The sequence below is a fragment of the Ylistrum balloti genome, unplaced genomic scaffold (genome assembly GCF_031769215.1).
Source record: "Ylistrum balloti isolate Yb309-2 unplaced genomic scaffold, AGI_CSIRO_Ybal_v1 Utg370240, whole genome shotgun sequence".
Classification (NCBI taxonomy): domain Eukaryota; kingdom Metazoa; phylum Mollusca; class Bivalvia; order Pectinida; family Pectinidae; genus Ylistrum; species Ylistrum balloti.
Window position 1 is genome coordinate 577,169 of NW_026782195.1, and position 26,347 is coordinate 603,515.

The 26,347-nt window shown below is 34.8% G+C and overlaps 1 protein-coding gene across 1 annotated transcript in view; it reads right to left on the reverse strand.

Annotated features, from left to right (window-relative positions):
• The window catches only part of LOC132552212 (zinc finger CCCH domain-containing protein 13-like), a 68,674-nt gene that overhangs the window by 22,550 nt on the left and 19,777 nt on the right, over positions 1 to 26,347 (reverse strand). The window contains exons 2-5 of the mRNA XM_060216361.1: positions 10,125 to 10,231; positions 9,429 to 9,546; positions 6,671 to 6,724; positions 5,990 to 6,161 (exon numbers count right to left, since the gene is read on the reverse strand). Of these exons, the coding sequence (XP_060072344.1) occupies positions 5,990 to 6,161; positions 6,671 to 6,724; positions 9,429 to 9,546; positions 10,125 to 10,231 (451 nt within the window). The remainder of the gene's footprint in view (positions 1 to 5,989; positions 6,162 to 6,670; positions 6,725 to 9,428; positions 9,547 to 10,124; positions 10,232 to 26,347) is intronic.

The window sequence follows — 26,347 nt, forward strand, 5'->3', positions numbered from 1 at the left end:
GAAGATAGAATTTTCTTCTTATATCAATATAAGTATGTAGTATGTTTAACAAGAGGGTAAAGGTCAGCAGTCCTGGACAATGGTCAAACATGCTGAATACCACATAGAGTAGCACTAACCACAAATGAAATGGAACTCTGACAATGACTTTCTAAAATTTCTCTGAATTACTGTAGAATCATATATTTCTCTGGGTTTTTTTTTCATTCATTTTGTTTGTACTTTTAACCCATAAATACATATGTCCACAAACTGTAAAATGAATCTTTAGTATTAGGTGATTCTGTGGGCATTGTTCATTAATGAAATCATGTGCCAACAAAGTAATATCTGTTTTAACTGAATTACTGTTTATTCTGAAGTAATAGCTATGTAAGGCATTTTTTCATTGGATATGCTGAAGTAATAGCTATGTAAGGCATTTTTTCATTGGATATGCTGAAGTAATAGCTATGTAAGGCATTTTTTCACTGGATATGCTGAAGTAATAGCTATGTAAGGCATTTTTTCATTGGATAATTTTCATGAGCGAATTCCTGATACACTTCTGAACTTCTAAGTCGAGACAGATGATCTATCTCAACAATGGAGAAATTCACTGACTAATTCTACACAAAATGATACATAAATCCCAAGTTCAATTTGAAAGAAAAGTAACGACAACTTCAGATGAGTCTCTCGTCACTTGTCGAAGCCTCTCCACAATTGTCCATTGTTTTATTGATCAATTTTAGTGAACAGATAACCTTTCCATCGACAGGCACGACAAATTAAGTAAACTAGGAATCAATAAAAAAAAAAAATTTCATGCAGAGAAAAATTTTAAGCCTTTTCACATGCCATGGCCTACATCCTGACCAGAAATTATCGATAACTTGACACAGAATGGGCGGAGCTTCTACGTCATCAATGGTTGAAAGGAGCATTATGATTGGCTATGATATTGTGAGGAACCATTTTGAAGAAAATTGTGCAGATCTTATTTTTGTTGAATTCTACTGACATTATGAAATATTATTACATCACTTTAAGACTCAAATTATTTTAGAGCGGGAACAGTAATGCTTATTTTTATGCACATACTTGGTATAAGATAATGCATTTTATCCTTATAACACTTAACTTCATCTCACAATAAACCAAAATTCATAATCTGATCTCCAGATAATACATAAAACAGGCATACTATCCCCTATTTAAAATTTTCCCTCAAATAAGTAATATCTTTTTAAGGAAACCACATCAAGAAATGATGTTTATCTTTCCACTGATTATCTGAATGTCTTGATGCTTTTTCCTCAACACAGTTACTTCATGTATGTAACAAAACATGTACCGTTATATCTAAAATGTTTCTTCTCTTGATGCATTATCATTTATTTATTTAAGTTTTATGTTAGGGCGTCTGTAAACGCTAAAATAGCACCTGAAGTCATCTGTCATACCTGTCATAAAGTCACCTGTACTCATACCGTCTACCCTTTATATAAGTACACATTTTGTTTATTTTGAAATTTGTAAGAATATCATAATCCTTCAAAATCTGTAAAACTTTAATGCGAATTCAATATGATCCCCATGTAGGGCTTTAAATAAGCGACACAGGACTATTTATCTGTCCACTGTTGACACACATATCTGAGCCAAGTCTAGCAACAGCAGGTAACACTTAAACCGTTTCAAGAAATTAAGGCTGCCTACCCCTTATATAATTCTCATAATATTCCTGACTTTGTCTCGTCCGCTGAAAGACTGAAAGGTCGTAATAGTGGACGTAAAACCCGTTAAAATAAATACTATATATAAATATCCTGACTTTGTTATAACCATAAATATATTAATTCTATAGTATACTCTCAATACATGGTTGTAAGTATTGCCTTTAGAAATGAAAAGGAATATTGTCAGGAAAAAGTGTTTTGATGTAAAACTGAGTGTCATCTTAAGATTTAAGTCATTTAGATCTTGATCAACAAAAACTGAAGGCTACATTCTTACTGTATAGTAACTTTCTTATTCAAACTTGAAGTCTGTGGCATCAGTGCTGAAAAATGACTCACAGATTTTTTATTTCACTAACACTAAGCCAAGCATCTACTTCCTCAGTGTATATAATTATAATATCGATATCACGAGGGTGCGTGATTCACAAAGACCATGTTCACCAATGTTGACATCACACTGTGCTGGGTCCGGGAGATTTTCAAACGAACGAGACAGGAAATTTGCCATATAAGAACAAACCCTCATTAACTGACAGACAGGCATCTTTAACAGATGGATAAGGTGGCCTACTGCAGAGAAACTTGGACAGGACGAGAATGAAATTTTCCAGAGTACTACCATTTTTGAGTAAACTGATGGACAGGCATCTTTAACAGACAGTTAAGGTAGCCCGTTTATTGGGCACTTCCCACTGGATGAGACAGGGAAGCTCCTGATCCTACTGGCTGTCAAGTGGACAGGAGAATACACACAGCTAAATCCCAAGACAAATAGCCTTTCGTCTAAAGTGCTGAACATTGAAAGTCATGAGTGCCCGCACTACACAAAACCATATACCTTGTACACCAGGTGGGCTCAAAACTTTTAACCGCATTTTATTGAAGAATTTCAAGAGCTATTTGTACCATGACTAACATGACTTTTATCAAATATTAACTATAAATATTTTTAAAGAACAATAAAACTGACATTGTGAAATAAAACACGACCTGAGATGAAGAATGAACAAATTTGGAAAAAATATTAAATTACTAGAAATATTTTAGATTCATTTTCATTTATTTATCTTATTTTTTCATTTATAACCTTCAGTTATTTTCAAGTTTCTATATTGCCAGTTTGGATAAAGTGACTCTAATTTAAACACCACACTTTTTATCTGAAAATTACTAAGTGGTCTATGAAACAATGAACGGCAGAAAACACAGATAAAACTGTGATACTTTCTGTTTTTATGTAAAAGGTTCTCTCCCAAAAAATGCTATGTTACAAACAGATCATTCACTTTACATTAGTATATGGTCAATAACAGACGAGTCATACCCAGGTAGAGCAGGATGACAGAACTGACATAAGTTAGTCTTCAAGATGTTATCCAGAGCAGGAAACATACATAATGTACCACAAGGAAAATACAGTCTGATAAAGAAGAGAAAATTTTACCCAGAGATCAGACAGACAAAGAGGAGATCACAACCAGAGATCAGACAGACAAAGAGGAGATCACAACCAGAGATCAGACAGACAAAAAGGAGATCACAACCAGAGATCAGACAGACAAAGAGGAGATCACAACCAGAGATCAGACAGACAAAGAGGAGATCACAACCAGAGATCAGACAGACAAAGAGGAGATCACAACCAAAAATCAGACAGACAAAGAGGACATCGCATCCAGACATCAGACAGACAAAGAGAGATCACAACCAGAGATCAGACAGACAAAGAAGAGATCACAACCAGAGATCAGACAGACAAAGAGGACATCACAACCAGAGATCAGACAGACAAAAAGGACATCACAACCAGAGATCAGACAGACAGAGAGAAAATCACAGCCAGAGATCAGACAGACATAGAGTAAATCACAACCAGAAAATATAGCAGGTTGTGGATGAAGAGAATGCCTGTGATGGAACCCTTACACTGAGAGTGGTTAGTTACAAAGATGAGAGAGTTCCTGTACCAATTCTGATCACCAGCTGGTAAAGTGGAGTTAAAATGAAGACACGAAAAAATATAGGATACATCTACAGAATACAAATAAGACAAATATCACCAAACAACACAAATACAGAACAACTAACTCACAATGTTGTCAATTGGTGTGAAACTGGTTGCTAAGCCAAAGGTAGCATACCATTGCCATAGTGAACAAAGTGCATAGCAACTGTTGTTATGGTTTCAGACAGCATGTACCTTTACCTTGGTGACCAAACAAATGTGCAGAGCAACTAAGTTAATGGCTGCTTCAAACATTGTACCATTACCATGGTGACAAAACAAAAGTGCATAGCAACCATTGTTACCTTGACAACATACATGAGCAAACATCAAAGGCAGTACATGTAGGAAGGGAGATAAGCCCGCAGGAAGAGGAGGATTATAATTGCCGTAACAAGCTTATAACAATGGTTAGTATCATAATAACTGACGGAATGATGATAACCCTTACAGATTCAACCTGTTTTTATATATTTTGTTGAAATAGCTGTTGGTACTGAAATTCAGGCTACTACTAATAAAAGGCTTAGCAGATATTTTCTCTTCTTGATATACACTGCATCACCAATAGATAAGATATTAATATATATATTGTGCTGACTAATGCGTATAAACAATTTGTGCTCTTTGAGTAAAGTTTTAGTAAATAAATTTCCAATAAAGTGTCGACTGTAATCCTCCTCCTTCCCAACATGCTGATTATGGGTAGAACCACCACTCAGGGTTAACAGTGCAGTATATGCCAAAACTACGCTGCAGGTCGCAGTACAGGTATGCCCTCGCTCATTGAAGGGGCGGTACTTACAACAAAACGACACCCAGCTTCCAGTACAAGGACTTATGTCGTCGGTTTCCATCAATGAAATTAACAATTGTGTAAAGAAAACAATATGATAAGATAGGAAGTATTGTACAATATTGAAGTGCGGTGAATCTATGTTTAAATATCGGGTACTGTACACACAGGGTGCAACAACATTAGGTTATGTCTGTTACAAAGGCGTGTATTATCAAGAATCTTTGTACTTAAATTGGATTCTAATAACAGCAACTACGCAATTTTTGACATGGTAATATTGACTTGTATGTATCTGATACCTCTACGATACCTACAGCCAGGGATTGAATAACACACTATCTACTGTACTTACAACTAGCTATGGTATCTATATATATATATTTCATTCTGACTAATCTTAACACAATGCACAAATTTATGACTATATACACACACATATATGTATATATATATAAAATGCAAGTAAATTAATTTAAAATGTAACTTGGTAAATATAAAATTTCTTTGAAACCTGATTTATTGCAGCAGTAGTTGAGAATTTATGCACACCAGACCTGGCTACTACAAATCTACCAGTAGCAGTTACGTATATCTGATAGACTCACGTTGAGATAACCTGCTGGAGTGTGGAAGGGTTGCCTCCATAGGCCTGTGTTATTAGTGCCTAGATAAGTACAAACTTGTGCCACACTGTTTAGTACGAGAATGTCACGAAAAGCACCTTCTTGTGAAGTTTCAGTCTAAATATCGGAAGCTTTTGTTTAAGATTTTAACTGCTTTTCAATTTCCAGTTTTATATAATTAATCACAGCAGATTCTAACATGACAGAATTTAATACGATTCATTTTCTTAAACAACATTTCACATTAAAAATGTGTCTCAATATAAAAAATAAGAAATTCTTACTTATTATCACGAGGATCATTCATATAACACAGTTTTCCAAATTTTTACCTGAACAAGTTAAATCATTTATTAAATTCTGTCATAGTTACACCAACAAGCACTTACACGATATGTAACTGAAGTTTTGTGTTAGTTTTCAAACCATGAATGTAAATTTCAAATTAGATGCCATTCATCTGCATCTACTAAACAAACACACATTCTATGTTAACACAGCAACATGGGTAAAACATTTCTTCATCACACAGAACAGATGGATCTCAATCCTTATTCAAAGTAAGATGGTATTATTTCTTTATCTCTTGCACTCGATTTATGATTTATCTTTGAAAGACGTAATTTACATAACAAGGTTTTCAAAAACTAATAAGAATATACAAAATCAAAAAGTTAAAATATCTTTAAACGATTAAATATATTCATCAAACAGATATTGAATATAACGGTTATACTTTATACTGATGACACAAAAAGCTTTACATACAGTTGTGTATATCAGTGAACTGAGAAGGTTTGATAGGATTTATCCTACAGTATAAGGCTGGTCAACTTACTTTCTGCTGATGACATATTGTATTCTGGACTGGTGGGGTTGGTGTTATGTGATGTGTATGGTGTCCGATCAGACTTCCGACCAGTCGTATACTCCGGACTGTCAGGACGAACTGAGCTCCGACTGCTGTCCACATCCTGGGCCTCCAGTAAGAATAATTCTGGTGCATAGCTCTAGAAAAACATAAGACAAAAACGTTCATAGGGAAGGAAGCTTAGAGACAGGACTGCATCTATCACCGGTCTCTATTCACCAAACCATCTACCTACATGTACTTGAAAAGATTTTTTATGTTCAAGTCCCTCTCCAAAATACAACCAACCGATCCTTTCTTTTAAATTTTCAAATTTCATTTCTGAACTCAAGGAAACTGGAGTGTTGCATTTTAGGAAAGCTCAAACAAGTCTTTATGAAGAAATATTAATGAAAAAAATTGTAAATATTTCAAAATCCAAGATGGCTACTTGTCAGCCATTTTGTTTTCCAAATCAGTCCCAAAATTGAACATGCACAAGACACTGAGAGGACACTACAAATGAAATATCTCAATGAATTGTTTGAGGATTGACAGACAAAGAATGGACGAAAGAAACATGTATTGGTGTCATAGTTGAAAACCTACCTGTGGTTGGACAGAAATAAACAATGTCTACATATATTGGTGTCATAGTTGAATACCTACCTGTGGTGGAATGAAATTCTTTACTTTCAACTGATATTCCTGCTTGGCCTTCAACTGAAAATAAAAAAAAAAATGAACTTATGTAAATATTGAAACAACACGCTACTGTTTGTACTGCTCTCATTAGCTGTACTTTTTCTTTATATCAATATTGACATCACAGGTTAGTTTAGTACATATATGTGTGGTACATGATGTTAAGAGGTACACATAGTACAATGACATCTCCACAGTGTTATAACAATAAATATTGCAATCACTTTATCATTAGCCCAGAGGACAAATACTTTCAAAAACTGACCTCAGACCTAAAACACAGAACAGTTCAGCATTTCAACCAAACAGTAATATTTAAAAATTGTCCTATTTTATTGTGAGTTAAACACAGTCATTCTACTGGTGTAGCTGTTACAATATTAGTTATTGTAATTAAGAAATCTTTTGAAATAGAGGTGAATTTAATCATGTCACTAGGGCAACTCTGTAAACAAGTATGGATTCTCATAGAAAAAAATCACCTGTCAGAATACAGAAAAGGTGACATGATTTAAGCACTTCATATGACATTGTGATCAAGGAAATATTTTCGAATTTGAAAAAAAATTTGAATAAGGTGACAATGGTAAAGTGGTATTGGGTTATAGCCAAAATCTATTTGTGCGATAAGGGGCTGAGGTAAATATTAAGTGGACACGTATATGTATCAGACATACAACTGAACTTTAAAAAGTATATTGAAGAAATAGATATAGACCAAATGGTAAACACAAACTGATTGTATAGGAATTTAAGTTAAATTCTACATGATCTGGAAAATGATTTGTGGTATCCATATTTAAACAAGAGGTGCTAAATTTGAATCCTGGCTTGTCCTTCATTTGGGTAAAAATGTTATCATCTTTATACAGATGCGGCCATATAGTTCCATTTTATTAAGCTTGTTTCATGAAATACGGGCCAAGTTCTGACATTATTGAATACAGGAAAGCTCGGAGTATGTCTCCTAAAGCTTTGGAGATTTATCGTAACAGTAGTAAAAAGATGAAAAGGACAAGAGTACATTGAGCAAGCAATTTTATGAGTCTGGTATGGTTGTAAAGTAAAAGTTTAAACGGCTAGGGAATGTAATGCATACAGATCAGGTGGATCAGCGGTCTTCAGCTTCGTAAGGAATTCAAACGCCGCAGATCAATGGTAGCATTCACAGAGAATGGATAATCGTCACAAAATCATTAATGTGTTTTAATGACGACTCTTAAAGCTTGTGACACTTCTAAGTTAAGGTACAAACATGTTATAGGTATTTATAAATATTGTCCTTTGAGATCTAGTGTGTTAATCCATTAACCAAAGAGAACAAGTTCCACTTCAATAAAATCAAAACCTGTTTTACTTGTGATCGCCATTCTTGTTTAATGTAACCTGCTCTGCCTTTGCTAAGTCAAATTATCAATAAAGTAATAACACATGTCACATTCACATATCCTCCAGCAAAAAAAATTAAAAAAAAATACAAGCCAAGAATTCTGTAACATGAATATATTTTCATTGAATTTGTAGGTATTCTAAATCTACGAATTTATGTGCCAACAAAAAAAGCACATTTTTGGAAAATAACAAAATCTGAACCCAAAGAAAGTATTAATTCTTAGGTATATTAATACAGTACATTAATGCCCTGTAGCAGGATATAGATATATATGTATACTTTACTTTTTGTCATATTTGTCCTATAGTCACTGAATTTAAAGTTAATCAGGTAGAAGGGTACATCAGCTGTCGAAATGTTTCACAGTTTCAGATGTGTTTGGCGGTCAGTCTAGTGTGTATACCAGCTGTAGAAATGTTTAAAAGTTTTAGGTGTGTTTGGTCGGTCAGTCTACCGTGTACACCAGATGTAGAAATGTTTAAAAGTTTTCAGTGTGTTTGGTCGGTCAGTCTAGCGTGTACACCAGATGTAGAAATGTTTAAAAGTTTTCGGTATGGTTGGTTGGTCAGTGTATCGTGTACACCAGCTTAAGAAACGTTATACAGTTTTAAATGTGTTTGGTCAGTCAGTTGAGTGTGAACTTCAATTACCCAAATGTGTATGGATCATTACTTAATGCCATCAACATTTGTTTTCAACCTACTATGAAGTTCCCTTTAAAGCATGAAATTAAATTTCCCACATTACATTTTGACAGGCCTTAATTTTCTCCAGTAACGGAAATATCCAGATTCAACATTCATATCAGAATATCTATAGATACATTGAAAATCAATTATCTGCAGAGCTTTCCCTTTCTAATTTTCTGAATACCAGTTACGGTTTCTTTTGTGATCATCCATAACACTAAAGGAGAAATAATTAAAAGAGACTCAACGTCTATTCTGTGGCACGAGTCTTAGCTTATTGGTCTAACAAATCAATTATGAAAGTAGTATGTATATATATATATATGGGATTGGAATTAATCCCTGCGCCTTTGATATCAGGTGACGGAGTACACCAACTATTGACAATCTTGTGCTTAAAGTCACAAAAGAACCAGAAAAGGTATTAAGTCTTAATTAAAATAAGTGTTATACATGAGATGGTGATGAAATTTGACACAGGTTAATTGGACGTTAGTTAGCGAATGTCTAACTGTGCTACATTGTTTGATTAAATAGGAAACCATCAGAATTTCTTGCCACAGAATATACCCAGTTGTAATTGGGACGTTGTGTATTTTCCAATTATTGGATGATTTCACTAATTACAGTCGATTCTAACCTTGGTTATACTCCGTCCCACACTTTTTAAGAAGACATATTCTCTTGGTACCAGCTCTGCTCCTATTTGCGTGTCAATTTCATCACGTAACACAATGACTTTCTGCTCTGGATGGACCCTGTAACAAAGCAAATAACATTAGGAATATCCAACATCAGAACATTACGGATGAAAATATTTCAGAATTTTAATATCCAGTATGAAGTAATTGTTCAGTGGTGTGTGATGTCAGTTTTTGTGGTTGGTTGGTAAGTGTGATGTGTGATGTCAGTTTTTGTGGTTGGTTGGTAAGTGTGATGTGTGATGTGTGATGTCAGTTTTTGTGGTTGGTTGGTAAGTGTGATGTCAGTTTTTGTGGTTGGTTGGTAAGTGTGATGTGTGATGTCAGTTTTTGTGGTTGGTTGGTAAGTGTGATGTGTGATGTCAGTTTTTGTGGTTGGTTGGTAAGTGTGATGTCAGTTTTTGTGGTTGGTTGGTAAGTGTGATGTGTGATGTCAGTTTTTGTGGTTGGTTGGTTAGTGTGATGTGTGATGTCAGTTTTTGTGGTTGGTTGGTAAGTGTGATGTGTGATGTCAGTTTTTGTGGTTGGTTGGTAAGTGTGATGTCAGTTTTTGTGGTTGGTTAGTGTGGTGTATGATGTTGTCAGTTCTAGGTGGTTGGTTAGTGTGGTGTGTGATGTTTCAGTGGGTTGGTTACCTTATGATCCCTGCAGACACTGTTTCTGTGACATTCTGGTTGAGGAAGTTGTTGTACCTCTCTCTCCAGATGCTTTGTGGTACCAGGTATACATGTAGATCTACCAACTGAAAACAAAAGACAAGTCATGTAAATATAATCATGTTGACAAAGAAAAATTGATAGTCTGTTGAATCAGTTATAACTTCAGTAATGTTGACAACTTACAGAATAGTTGAGGTACAACCGGGTATAGTTAACTACAGGGTGATCATGGTTAAGGTGAAAATGGGTACAGTTAACTACAGGGTGATTATGGTTACAGTATAACTGGATACAGTTAACTACAGGGTGGTCATGGTTAAGGTGTACCTGGGTGCAGTTAACTACAGGGTGAACATGGTTACAGTATAACTGGATACAGTTAACTACAAGGTGATCATGGTTAAGGTGTACCTGGGTGCAGTTAACTACAGGGTGGTCATGGTTACAGTATAACTGGATACAGTTAACTACAAGGTGATCATGGTTAAGGTGTACCTGGGTGCAGTTAACTACAGGGTGGTCATGGTTACAGTATAACTGGATACAGTTAACTACAAGGTGATCATGGTTAAGGTGTAACTGGGTGCAGTTAACTACAGGGTGGTCATGGTTACAGTATAACTGGATACAGTTAACTACAAGGTGATCATGGTTAAGGTGTACCTGGGTGCAGTTAACTACAGGGTGGTCATGGTTACAGTATAACTGGATACAGTTAACTACAAGGTGATCATGGTTAAGGTGTACCTGGGTGCAGTTAACTACAGGGTGGTCATGGTTACAGTATAACTGGATACAGTTAACTACAAGGTGATCATGGTTAAGGTGTACCTGGGTGCAGTTAACTACAGGGTGGTCATGGTTACAGTATAACTGGATACAGTTAACTACAAGGTGATCATGGTTAAGGTGTAACTTGGCACAGTTAACAACAGGGTGATCATGGTTATGGTATAACTGGATACAGTTAACTACAAGGTGATCATGGTTAAGGTGTAACTACAGGGTGGTCATGGTTACAGTATAACTGGATACAGTTAACTACAAGGTGATCATGGTTAAGGTGTACCTGGGTGCAGTTAACTACAGGGTGGTCATGGTTAAGGTGTAACTGGGTGCAGTTAACTACAGGGTGGTCATGGTTAAGGTGTAACTGGGTGCAGTTAACTACAGGGTGGTCATGGTTACAGTATAACTGGATACAGTTAACTACAAGGTGATCATAGTTAAGGTGTAACTTGGCACAGTTAACAACAGGGTGATCATGGTTATGGTATAACTGGATACAGTTAACTACAAGGTGATCATGGTTAAGGTGTAACTGGGTGCAGTTAACTACAGGGTGAACATGGTTACAGTATAACTGGATACAGTTAACTACAAGGTGATCATGGTTAAGGTGTAACTGGGTGCAGTTAACTACAGGGTGAACATGGTTACAGTATAACTTGGTACAGTTAACTACAAGGTGATCATGGTTAAGGTGTACCTGGGTGCAGTTAACTACAAGGTGATCATGGTTAAGGTGTACCTGGGTGCAGTTAACTACAGGGTGAACATGGTTACAGTATAATTTGGTACAGTTAACCATACGGTGATCATGGTTAAGGTGTAACTGGGCACAGTTAACAACAGGGTGATCATGGTTATGGTATAACTGGGCACAGTTAACACACTAGAAGTTGATCAACTGTTAGTTATGCAATGTTTGTGCCACATGACTGAGTTTGCGACTGATTATTGTCTACACTAGGCTACAACACCAAATAAGGATATAAAACATTGCTCATTCTTATGAAAGAGAAATAGATGAAAATTATGCATGACACTCTGAAATATGGCATTGTTTGTTTGAATCTGAATATTCAAACATCTGATTTTTTAAGTCACCAGAGACCAACCCATAGAACACAAACCAGTACAACGGCATATTTCAAGCTGTTATGCCTGACTACAACTTTTTAATACCAGAGTTTGGTTTATCCTGGAATATTTAATCATATGTTAATCTGCACTCTTGGGTATCTACTACAACCAGTAAACAGGCAGAGGTAAACAAATTATCTCAGCTTTACATGCCCTTGGATTTGTTTGCTATAGACTTTTATGTAACCTAACATAATATTGGCATGTAAAATACTCAAGTAGGATCAGATTAACAGTAGCACACCTACGTCAATGGAGTTTCATATGTAAATCCTATTTCCTTTCATGTTAATCATAATCCTGACAAATACTTTATTTTAGGCGTAAACTCTGTGACCGGTCATATTTACAAATACATTTTTGGCTACAATTATTATTTCAGACTTGCATAAGTAGTATAGAGTATTCAGCAATTTATGGTAGATTTAATAATAGTATTCCCTATCATATTCTTACAATGTATTCAGCATATTATATTCTTATAATGTATTACACATATTAGAGTATTACAATGTATTTGGCATATCATATTCTTACAATGTGTTTGGCATATTATATTCTTACAATGTATTTGGCATATTATATTCTTACAATGTATTTGGCATATTATATTCTTACAATGTATTTGGCATATTATATTCTTACAACGTAATTGGCATATTATATTCTTACAATGTATTTGGCATATTATATTCTTACAATGTATTTGGCATATTATATTCTTACAATGTATTTGGCATATTATATTCTTACAATGTATTTGGCATATTATATTCTTACAATGTATTTGGCATATTATATTCTTACCATGTATTTGGCATATTATATTCTTACAATGTATTTGGCATATTATATTCTTACAATGTGTTAAACATATTGTATTCTTATGATGTATTCAGTTTTTATTATCATTTCACTTCATAATGCATTATTGTGTAAAGGAGAAAGTCATTGTGGAATGACGTACATAAAGTTAAATGCAGTCAGCTGATGGAGCGTGCTTCTTTAGCTCAGTTGGTATAGCAGTGGGTTATCAGGTCTCATTTTGAACCAAGAACAACAGTTTTTTTCAACTTCAAATTCACCGTAATAAATTTCTTATTACCAGGTTCTACCGAACTATAACATAAAACCTTTCCAGGCCACAAGATGTTGTAATATAACACAAAACCCGGACAGAATATGTAATAATATAACACAAAACCCTGACAGAATATGTAATAATATAACACAAAACCCTGACAGAATATGTAATAATATAACACAAAACCCTGACAGAATATGTAATAATATAACACAAAACCCGGACAGAATATATGTAATAATATAACACAAAACCCTGACAGAATATGTAACAATATAACACAAAACCCTGACAGAATATGTAATAATATAACACAAAACCCGGACAGAATATGTAATAATATAACACAAAACCCTGACAGAATATGTAATAATATAACACAAAACCCGGACAGAATATGTAATAATATAACACAAAACCCTGAAAGAATATGTAATAATATAACACAAAACCCTGATAGAATATGTAATAATATAACACAAAACCCGGACAGAATATGTAATAATATAACACAAAACCCTGACAGAATATGTAATAGTGTGATACAAAAACCCTGATAAAATATGTAATATAATAGTACAGAATTGATTGATATACCTGTATGAACGGAGCACACTACTACCCCCGACCTGATCCAATCAGCCCACATCTTCAGCATAATGGTTAGGTAATACAGCCATTAAGTGGGAATCTTGATATTGACAACTGACTTGAAAAATTGTTTTGTGTATGGAGAGATGAAGCCGATATTTCCCGATCACTCCAGGAAATGGATCAATAACAGGTTCTAACTGCCTCTTTTACTGATTTAATCAGCAGTGCTATTAAACAATCATTTTGCAGACATTATTACTTAATCATTGAACTGTCATGATATGGCATTTACGGCTAATGTAAATGACTGATCTCTGTAGGCTTTAACATCAAATTGCATGATAATGCTTATATCTATATTTTCTTATTGCTACATTATGTCGATAATACCGGTAACTAGAATTAAACTCAAATAAACAACATATTATCGACAGTGCAATCCGTCAAGTGGAAAAGTCATTTTGACTGTTAACCATCCCCGTTTCCATGCCAACAATACTGACATCACAATGGTTACACACTTGATGGTATTTATTGTATCTTAAATCCCACATCTTTTCTGGTTTGTTTATATTGTGGAATTGCCGTACAATTGTAAACAGTAAAATTGACTACAGCATTAGCGTGTTTCTACTGTTCATAGTGTTCCAGTGTTGCCAACTCGCCTGATTTTGTCAGGTAAACCTGATATTGGTCACATCATTACTTTCTTTAATCACAAAAAATGCTAGAATCACTTGATATATTTTTCCATTTGATCTGGTTTTTTTAAAAATTAAAAATCAACTTCATACCAATGTGATTACTACACTATAAAACATTATCAGGTCTTTTCCTTGACGACCCTTTCATGCATGTCTTCATCTTTGAGTTTGAAGGACTAGATGGCTAGAGGTTGGTGACAATGATGTTGGATTTCTTTTTGAATCCATTAAGAAGTCTTTTCACATAATATCTACCCTTACAGTAATAAAATACTTACAGACCATTAGAGAGTTAATCGCAACATGAACAAGTGTCACCAGTTAGTGGGTACTTTACTTAATTGTCTACAAGTTTAAAAATACTTCTAGTTTACATATCATACACTAATAGATTCTCACTACATATATACCCCAATGTGATGATGTACAGAACAACTACAGGCAAGGAAGAAATATTTGTTAAAAACTTTTTCCGACAAGAACTCTTATCTTACCTTAAAATAAATTTGATTATATCCCCTTTTATTGATCATATCTTAGAAGAGATCACATGACATTGACTACAAGGAGCGAAAAATTCAGCACGACCACCATACACTATTTGTGACCGTTGCTACTATACAGATCCAGATATTAGAATCTGTTAACATGTAATTTTAAATATAATATGTACCTGTATTCAAATTTTCATCTAAATTCTTTAATGATAATTTTAGTTGAATATTATAATAATGTTTTCCCATGTCTTCAATCTCTAGATATAATCATTTAGAGTTTTGATATAGATTACTGATATGTTTATATACTAGCCAGTGTGTTTTAGTCTATCCTGTTGACGTGATCTAGTCTCCAGATCTATCAGGCACTTGATGTGAGATTGACAAATTAATGTGTTTACCACAGGCTTGACTTTCTCTGTACTTTATAAACACCATCTTCAGGGTAGCACCTGTCTGTCGCCTGGCAATGATTAATGTCTATAGGCAGAACAGATCCGAACATTTCTCTTAATTCCAAAAACCATCAGTACTGAGAGCTTACAATCAAACTTACTGCATACATAATTAATAGCTACGGGACAAGAATAGTCTTCAACATCCTCATATTTCACCATCAATTAACACAAGTAGCAGAGAGATTAAGTACTTAATGGAAGTCAGATATAAGTAGTCTTAAAGCACACTTGTCTATATCAATGTCTATAGGAATATACGGTACTGAGCCTCAGGGCAAATATTGATAAAAATGGATGATTACTGAATTCAGAAGTACTACTGATGATAAAGGGGGTAATTCAATGTTAAACATCACATGGAGAGCAAACCAACACCAGTAAACATGACAGGTTGTTGTCTTGGTAGCTATGAGACTTGTGTAGGAAAGACTCAAGACAGGTAATGGAAACAGCAAATGTTTATAAAAATAAACAACATCTGTTTATTGAACCTAAGGAATCAGAGGTCTAAAACCTATCACTCGTTCTGTGTTAATGGGGCTTAGAATTTTAAGTGAATAGGTAACGAGGTAATGACTTAAAGGAAGCTAGATGTTCAGGTGTTCCTGTTTCAGAATCAGAGTCCTAAGGCCTATCACTTGTTCAGTGTTGATGGCGCTTCAGATTTTTAAGTGGTAACACGGTAATGACTTAAAGAAAGCTAAGTGTTCAGGTGTTTCTGTTTCAGGTAAATGTCATCCTGTATTAGTTATAGGGATAATTTCAGTATGATATTGTTCACTAGTATATTAATCTAACACCTAAAGACCATTCTTATTCCATTTTATCCCGTAGTCTCCAACACTACACAATAAGATTGTGAAGTATTACTTCCTATACAGTGTGGTAAGTATACGACACTACAGAGTACAAATATTTATTAAATAGTTAAAAGAAATTGACTAATAATACTATATTTACTGATATATATCTATAGTATTAAGAATTGAGAACCTATCTTTAATGATAAATAGGTAACCGTTAGTGAAATTGATATTTGAGAGTCTGTTATACACCTAGGGAACTAGACCATTCTTGGGGAAGGTTTTCTGTCAACACTGCATTATTTGGCAGACAAATATTAGTAGAGCAATTTTCTTTGTGGATAAGTCTAACCACTATGGACCAAACAAACAGACGGTCTTATATACCAGGTTATTAATAGATCAAGATTTATCTCGATACAAGTAACTTCAAAAACATTTAAAATAAAATGAATTGTTAAATAACTGCATGATTGAAATGTTTTTAATCCTTGTTTCCAAACTTATATGTATGGTTACCATCTAGAAATGTTGTTCACAAAAGATCAAAGAATGGCTTAGGCACTTTTCACTGCAGTGAAGAGAGTGTGACAAGTATGTACCTAAGGTCCTGACTCAAATGTATGACTGGTGAGCACTTCTTCCTGGCTCAAACCTCTGACAAGTGAGCACTTCTTCCTGGCTCAAACCTCTGACAAGTGAGCACTTCTTCCTGGCTCAACCGTATGACAAGTGAGCACTTCTTCCTGGCTCAAACGTATGACAAGTGAGCACTTCTTCCTGGCTCAAATGTATGACAAGTGAGCACTTCTTCCTGGCTCAAACGTATGACAAGTGAGCATTTCTTGCTGGCTCAAATGTATGAAAAACAAGCATTATTTCCTGGCTCAAATGTATAACAAGTATGTACCTTAGTTCCTGACTGAAATATAAGTATGCACCTCCTCCTGACTCAAACAAATAACAAGTTTACACCTCTTCATGACTGACACATATGACAGATGTGCACCTCTCCCTGGGCTTACTGACAATGACAGGTATATCTTTTCCTTTATTGGAATGCATTCAATCTTCAAACCCTTCCCCATAAACAGGGAGGTAAAATCTCAATCTCCTGAACCTGTTTCTACACAAATATTTTGTACACCTGTCATACATTGAATTCTGTATATCAACAGATCAACCATTTAGGGTGACAGGTAAAACATTCCTTTGACCTAGAACATTTACATTATTGATATGACATGATAATTTACAAAAAAAAAAAAAAAAATGAAAAAAAAACCAAGCAGAACTTGAAATCTATTGGCAGAACTTGATAGTACATGCCACCTGATACCTGCTTTTTTCCAGCAGCACTACATTACTCCTATCAATTGGCTATTAATGGGAGAGTCAAATCAGGTTACTTTTTACACTAAACCGCAATTTCCCAACCAAGGTAGGCTATCATCATTGTTGTAACTTCAAAATCAATATCAGTCCATCAAAACAGCCGTTTGTCTACATAATCAGCAGTCCCCCTCACACAATAAAATAAGGCAGAGCAGAAAATAAACTCACAACATATATCATAAATCAGTACAATACACATATACATCACAGATACGACAAAGCTTCCTAAAACTTGATTATAAATATTTATTGTTTTTAAACAATGACTTTAATAAGCCCATGTAAAGTCAGGTGATTAAACACTAAATAAATTTAAGGACGTTTACCACACAAGCAACAGATTTATGATTATTCCGTAGATATTTTACCAGGTGAAGTCATTATCATGGAACATCAATTTTCAAAGGATCTACTTTAAATTGTCAGGATGTTTAATTATAGGTTATTTATTTGTGTTTCAACACACCCTAATTAACTTTAAACCTGTAGATACCTTAATCAACCACAAACCTGTACTACAAACCTGTACCTACCTTAATTAACCACAAACCTGTACCTACCTTAATAAACCACAAACCTGTACCTACCTTAATTAACCACAAACCTGTACCTACCTTAATTAACCACAAACCTGTACCTACCTTAATTAACCACAAACCTGTACCTACCTTAATTAACCACAAACTTGTACCTAACTTAATTAACCACAAACTTGTACCTAACTGAATTAACCACAAACCTGTACCTACCTTAATTAACCACAAACCTGTACCTACCTAAACAAACCACAAACCTGTACCTACCTAAACTAACCACAAACCTGGAGCTACTTAATTAACAACAGACCAGGAGCCACCTTAATTAAACACAAACCTGTACCTACCTAAATTAACTACAGATCTGGAGCTACCTTAACAAACAACAAACCTGGAGCTACCTTAACAAACAACTAACCTGGAGCTACCTTAACAAACAACAAACCTGGAGCTACCTTAACAAACAACAAACCTGGAGCTACCTTAACAAACAACAAACCTGGAGCTACCTTAACAAACAACAAACCTGGAGCTACCTTAACAAACAACAAACCTGGAGCTACCTTAACAAACAACTAACCTGGAGCTACCTTAACAAACAACAAACCTGGAGCTACCTTGACAAACAACAAACCTGGAGCTACCTTGACAAACAACTAACCTGGAGCTACCTTAACAAACAACAAACCTGGAGCTACCTTAACAAACAACAAACCTGGAGCTACCTTAACAAACAACAAACCTGGAGCTACCTTAACAAACAACAAACCTGGAGCTACCTTAACAAACAACTAACCTGGAGCTACCTTAACAAACAACAAACCTGGAGTTACCTTAACAAACAACTAACCTGGAGCTACCTTAACAAACAACAAACCTGGAGCTACCTTAACAAACAACAAACCTGGAGCTACCTTAACAAACAACAAACCTGGAGCTACCTTAACAAACAACAAACCTGGAGCTACCTTAACAAACAACAAACCTGGAGCTACCTTAACAAACAACAAACCTGGAGCTACCTTAACAAACAACAAACCTGGAGCTACCTTAACAAACAACAAACCTGGAGCTACCTTAACAAACAACAAACCTGGAGCTACCTTAACAAACAACAAAACTGGAGCTACCTTAACAAACGACTAACCTGGAGCTACCTTAACAAACAACAAACCTGGAGCTACCTTAACAAACAACAAACCTGGAGCTACCTTAACAAACAACAAACCTGGAGCTACCTTAACAAACAACAAACCTGGAGCTACCTTAACAAACAACAAACCTGGAGCTACCTTAACAAACAACAAACCTGGAGCTACCTTAACAAACAACAAACCTGGAGCTACCTTAACAAACGACAAACCTGGAGCTACCTTAACAAACAACAAACCTGGAGCTACCTTAACAAACAACAAACCTGGAGCTACCTTAACAAACAACAAACCTGGAGCTACCTTAACAAACAACAAACCTGGAGCTACCTTAACAAACAACAAACCTGGAGCTACCTTAACAAACAACAAACCTGGAGCTACCTTAACAAACAACAAACCTGGAGCTACCTTAACAAACAACAAACCTGGAGCTACCTTAACAAACAACAAACCTGGAGCTACCTTAACAAACAACAAACCTGGAGCTACCTTAACAAACAACAAACCTGGAGCTACCTTAACAAACAACAAACCTGGAGCTACCTTAACAAACAACAAACCTGGAGCTACCTTAACAAACAACTAACCTGGAGCTACCTTAACAAACAACAAACCTGGAGCTACCTTAACAAACAACAAACCTGGAGCTACCTTAACAAACAACTAACCTGGAGCTACCTTAACAAACAACAAACCTGGAGCTACCTTAACAAACAACAAACCTGGAGCTACCTTAACAAACAACAAACCTGGAGCTACCTTAACAAACAACAAACCTGGAGTTACCTTAACAAACAACAAACCTGGAGTTACCTTAACAAACAACAAACCTGGAGTTACCTTAACAAACAACAAACCTGGAGCTACCTTAACAAACAACAAACCTGGAGCTACCTTAACAAACAACAAACCTGGAGCTACCTTAACAAACAACAAACCTGGAGCTACCTTAACAAACAACAAACCTGGAGCTACCTTAACAAACGACAAACCTGGAGCTACCTTAACAAATAACAAACCTGGAGCTAACTCAATTAACCACAAACTTTTAGCTACCTAAAATTACCACATGAGCTCTAGCAACCTACATTGTTACTTCAATAGAATCTGAACAACACGCAAAATCATTATTGTGTGAAATTAAATTTTTCTATTTTTAAAGTGCCATACAATCTATGACGGTATCAGCTAACATGCCGTATTTATCAAGTTGCCAACTTGTCTGATTAATTTACTTTTCTCTGCAGTATAGCCATCAGAATCAACTCCATTCAATAATTCTGATGTGGTAGGTTAACATTTTCTTTCAATGAGGATAATTAAAGAAAAAAAAATCAGTTTATTTCTTACAAGCAATTATCATCTGTAAAGGTACCTACAGCTTAAACACATGCTATATCACTGAATTTCAAACTTTTCAAATTCATTATTGTGTTTATTAGAAACATCCCATATACGTCATATTCGATAATATCAAATTACCCAGCATGTACAATCAGACGATAAAAATATCAAAGAGAATGATCAATGACAAATCAATTCCACCTGAACAATATGCCAATCATCAACGTCATCAATAGATCGGAAATTGAAATACTTCTGTCACTGCATTAACAACAAATGTTGCATAACTGTATAACAGCAGCTGATGAATATCGATATTTTTTGCACAAGACAAAAGTGTCAGTAAAGTACATTTATGCACATCAGGTTTTAAAAAATTGGTTTTAAAACAGCAGATACTAATATATTCAAACAATTTGTACAAAAAGAAGAATCCGAATTCCTGAAGCCTGGTTTCAGTGAAGTGTCAATTCTTCTTTTGCTTTTGTTATCAACATGTATTAGCCATGCAGTTGTTGTTACACGACTATTACATAGAGATATGACAATGGAGGCCCAGTGATTAGGAATAATCTATTCAGTAACTGTATGCTTATATGGTCTTTAGCACTTTTTACCTCATTCATCAACTAAATAATGAAGCTTAACCATAGTGAACCATTTTATGAGTTAAAAAAATGAAACTCACTCAATATGCTCCATCTTATGAGTTAAATAATGAAGTTTACTCATGGTGCTCCATTTTATCATTTTAATGATGAAGCTCACTCAACATGCCTCATTTATCAGAGTTATAGACAAAGAGTTTTAACACATGATGCTCCATGTATCAGTTCACTGATGAAGCTCACTCATGTTGATCTATTTTATCGGAGTTCATTGATGAAGCTCACTCATGTTGATCTATTTTATCTGATTTAATTGATGAAGCTCACTCATGTTGATCTATTTTATCTGAATTAATTGATGAAGCTCACTCATGTTGATCTATTTTATCTGAGTTAACTGATGAAGCTCACTCATGTTGATCTATTTTATCGGAGTTAATTGATGAAGCTCACTCATGTTGATCTATTTTATCGGAGTTAATTGATGAAGCTCACTCATGTTGATCTATTTTATCTGAGTTAATTGATGAAGCTCACTCATGTAGATCTATTTTATCTGATTTAATTGATGAAGCTCACTCATGTTGATCCATTTTATCTGAGTTAATTGATGAAGCTCACTCATGTTGATCTATTTTATCTGAGTTAACTGATGAAGCTCACTCATGTTGATCTATTTTATCTGAATTAATTGATGAAGCTCACTCTTGTTGATCTATTTTATCTGAATTAATTGATGAAGCTCACTCATGTTGATCTATTTTATCTGAATTAATTGATGAAGCTCACTCTTGTTGATCTATTTTATCTGAATTAATTGATGAAGCTCACTCATGTTGATCTATTTTATCTGAGTTAACTGATGAAGCTCACTCTTCCAATAAGCAAATTGATACATCTCATTCTTGATGTATAATTTCTCAATGTTTATAAGTTATCATAAAGACATCTGACTCTTTCATGACCTTATTGAAAACTTTGACCGTCCTCTATAACTTACTCAATAAACAGCTTAAGGGTTTTACTGACCGGCAAATGACCAGTGCCAAACAATGTGTTACATTTTATGGCTTCAACTTTTAGCATGTATTTAACAGAGGCATTTAACACTTAATTATGATGAATGGGAATTTCTCATAACAGGATCTTGCATGGGAATAAATTCATACATTAAAGTGACTATTACAGTGCTTATACCGTGCCATGGTATACACATGATAGGACTGGTCCTATCTGAAATGGTGATAGCGTTATTTATGTGTCTTCCCGAAGTGACAAGAAACAGGAAACAATTTTATCACACACAGCTCATTGGTCGACCAATTTCTCCTACATGCTCATTAAATTAATACATACTTCAGGGGGTTGGCTATTGGCCATCCAAGAATTTTTATTTAGTTTCTTCTTATTTTGTACAACCTTTTCATGCTAAGACATATGCTAAAACAACAGAACACATTTCACTGGTCAAGAACTTATTCCATTTTTCATATTCTCATATGAAAGATGAAATTGGAGGTCATCCAAATATATCCCCACTTGTGTATAAGAAAAGGTGGTACCTTCCGAGCCAGGGGGTCTTCATATTAATGAACTAATTCGAGATAAGACAGGAATCACTACATGTGTCACTGAGTGCAATATTACTGTAAATGTCAAGTTGTTAATCATTGTGAAATAACAGTACTTAGTGAATAGTATTGATCCCTGAACTGACTATTTGATTTGATCTGATCTGATCTGTCTAAATGTACCCCAATAACTAAAGTGATAGTGAACAGTGCAGCACTAGTAAGGGTAACTTATACTCTTCACTTTAAAACTAAACAGATCACAAGTGATAGTCAAGAAGCAAATTTCTATACAAGAATTTTACAAAAAGTAATGATATGTTACCATTAAACCTATAAATCTATTTCCTTTAATATGATCAGAAAGTCAAGATATAAAATCTAGTTATAACTGAACTATGAAATCTACCAGCTTGTATCAAACCAGTTTTGTGATTTCAGAATAGGAAAAAAAGTGCAGGCCAATTAACTTGAACAAACTTATAATTCCTTATAATCAAACAAGAGACCCATAAAGTATAACCTTGATCCAATTCACAGACTTGTCTAATGGGCACAGCAGATTGAAACTATATACTGGGCCTATTTACTGGAAAAGGAGGTCAAAGTTTTAACAGTTTACATAAGGTTCAAAAATACAATCAGAAAGAAAGATTGTTTAATTTGAATTAATGAAAAAAAAGTTTAAAATGTGCTGCAACAGTGCTAGATGTAAGCAAAATACCAACTTTAATGATATCAAGTTTGGAATTGATTACCCGAGAATCTAAAGTGACAAAATATTTGGAAAGACTCCAAATTCCCAAAACAGACATCAATTTTCTGAAGTGCTGAAGTAATTTAGAACGGAGGGAGAATATATTACAGACGATCATGACAAATTCTACCTTATACTGGATTTTAACTTTCAGACACGACATGACATATGCCTGCACACCTTTGTCCAACAGTGCTTTGGCTGTGCTGACAAATTGAATTACACAGGTGAGATGCCAGAGATCAGTATTTGATTCTTTCATCAATGGTGAGCTTCTCAAACTAAAGTAAAGGGATAGACAGCAGCTTATGGGGAGAGAGCGTGTAATAAAGACAGGTAGAAAACAGGAAAGTTACCACACCTGTACCACTGTATAAGGAGGCAGATATAACGACAAATTTATATAAGAGAAACCTTAACTTATATAGATTTACATAACTAAAACGATGTAAATCATTTTACATTATAAAGTATAAAAAGTTTCAGCATTTCATGAAAGTGTTACAGTGCTCTTGATCTGCCAGATTTGGGGCCGAATATTCCCATTGCAAAATAGTATCTTTTTTCCCAATTTAGACCCCAAGTTTTCCAAATTCTAAGGAAAACACAGCTATTTTTCCCAATTCTAAGGGCCCCGGGACCCAGTCCCAAAATGGGGTGTGAGAGCCCTGTGTTATCATGTTGTCAACCTTCATCTCTTTTATTAATCTCCATCTCTACAGTAAGCCTTCATCTCTTTTGTTAGCCTTCATCTCTTTTATTAGTCTTCATCTCTACTGTAAGCCTTCATCATTATTCTCACCTTCATCTCTATTGTTAATATATATCTTTTTTTGTTTGCCTTCATCTCTAATAACAGCATTCATCTCTATTGCCATGTTTTTAGTTCACCTACACACCAACATCTCTATACTACCTCCCTGTATCACACATCAGATGTCCGACTTTGATAGCTAATGGTTGTATCTTGACATGAAGTGTATCACAATTACCAGCAAAATTCACAGCGATATGACATCAATGCTTACCCTCGAATTTTCCAACAGACAAACTGTATTTAAAAACAACTACTAGAACAATGCGAACGCTCTGTAAAACCTCACCTATGCTTTAAACAATTCAGACTCTTGCCTTTCACCAAAACATTTTTCTAATCAATACATTTTCTGGTTCATTGGTTCAATGTAAAGGATATTTTCTATTAAATTTTAACATCTACTTTCTTCTTCATTTCAGTAAAATCAGGAAAAAACTTCTATTTACCAGTAACTTTGATCACGTACCTTGACACATACAGTATTGATATATACCAGCACTGGTACAGATACAAACCTGTCCCGGTAACCAATCAGCTAATTGGTCTACTCAAAGTCTATTCAAGTACAAATACATTATCTTACAAGGAAAGAAGTTCTCATGCTCGTCTGATGAAATTATTTTTGATAATTTTACAGAATTACACAGTTTCTAGAAGTTCTATTGATATCACAGCTTTACAGAGTTTCTATATAGTGTGTTGATATAACAGTTTTCCGCAATTTCTAAAGATTGAGTCCTGATGATACCACAGCTTAAGACAATTTCTAAAGATTGAGTCCTGATGATATCATCGCTTAAGACAATTTCTAAAGATTGAGTCCTGATGATATCATCGCTTAAGACAATTTCTAAAGATTGAGCCCTGATGATATCATCGCTTAAGACAATTTCTAAAGATTGAGTCCTGATGATACCACAGCTTAAGACAATTTCTAAAGATTGAGTCCTGATGATATCATCGCTTAAGACAATTTCTAAAGATTGAGTCCTGATGATATCATCGCTTAAGACAATTTCTAAAGATTGAGCCCTGATGATATCATCGCTTAAGACAATTTCTAAAGATTGAGTCCTGATGGTATCACAGCTTAAGTCAATTTCTAAAGATTGAGTCCTGATGGTATCACAGCTTAAGTCAATTTCTAAAGATTGAGTCCTGATGATATCACGGCTTAAGACAATTTCTAAAGATTGAGTTCTGATGATATCACGGCTTAAGACAATTTCTAAAGATTGAGTCCTGATGATTTCACAGCTTAAGACAACTACTAGAAAATGAATCCTGATGATATCACAGTTTTAAAAAAATTCTAGGTATTGAGTTCTGTTGATATCACAGTTTTAAACAATTTCTAGAAATTGTTTTATCAGAGCTTTTGACAATTTGTAGAGAATGCCTAGAAGGCCTGTAACTAATGACAAGAACTCTGTATTTTTTCGTATGGAAAACAGCTCAACAATTCTACATAAACAACATTAATCTTTCAGGTTGTACCGGTGACACTGAACCCTCTGAAGAAGCAATATATGCATCGCTTCAACACCTTTCATAGCAACTACAGCCTTGCCGACTTAATAGAATCATCAACACATTGCATGTCACCGGATTCTAATTGTGATTGTTTCAAAGTAATTGTTTGTAGATCTTATCATTCACCGGAAGATAATGGAATTAGGGAGTTCCCTGATGGCATGAAAATGTTCGCACACAACCTCTATTTTATTGCATGTCATGGTTTGCTGGAACAGCTACAAATAACAGCCATATTTTTCAATAATAATGAAATCGATTTTTTTTTTTAACTCTTTGAAGGCTTTAGAGACAAAAGATAAAATCAATCATACCACAAAGGTTACTTATTAAAGGGAACATGTCGTATTTGCATTTGATCAAGTCTGAAACATCATGTGTTCATCACGGTAATGAACTTGTATTTTGCAGCATAAAA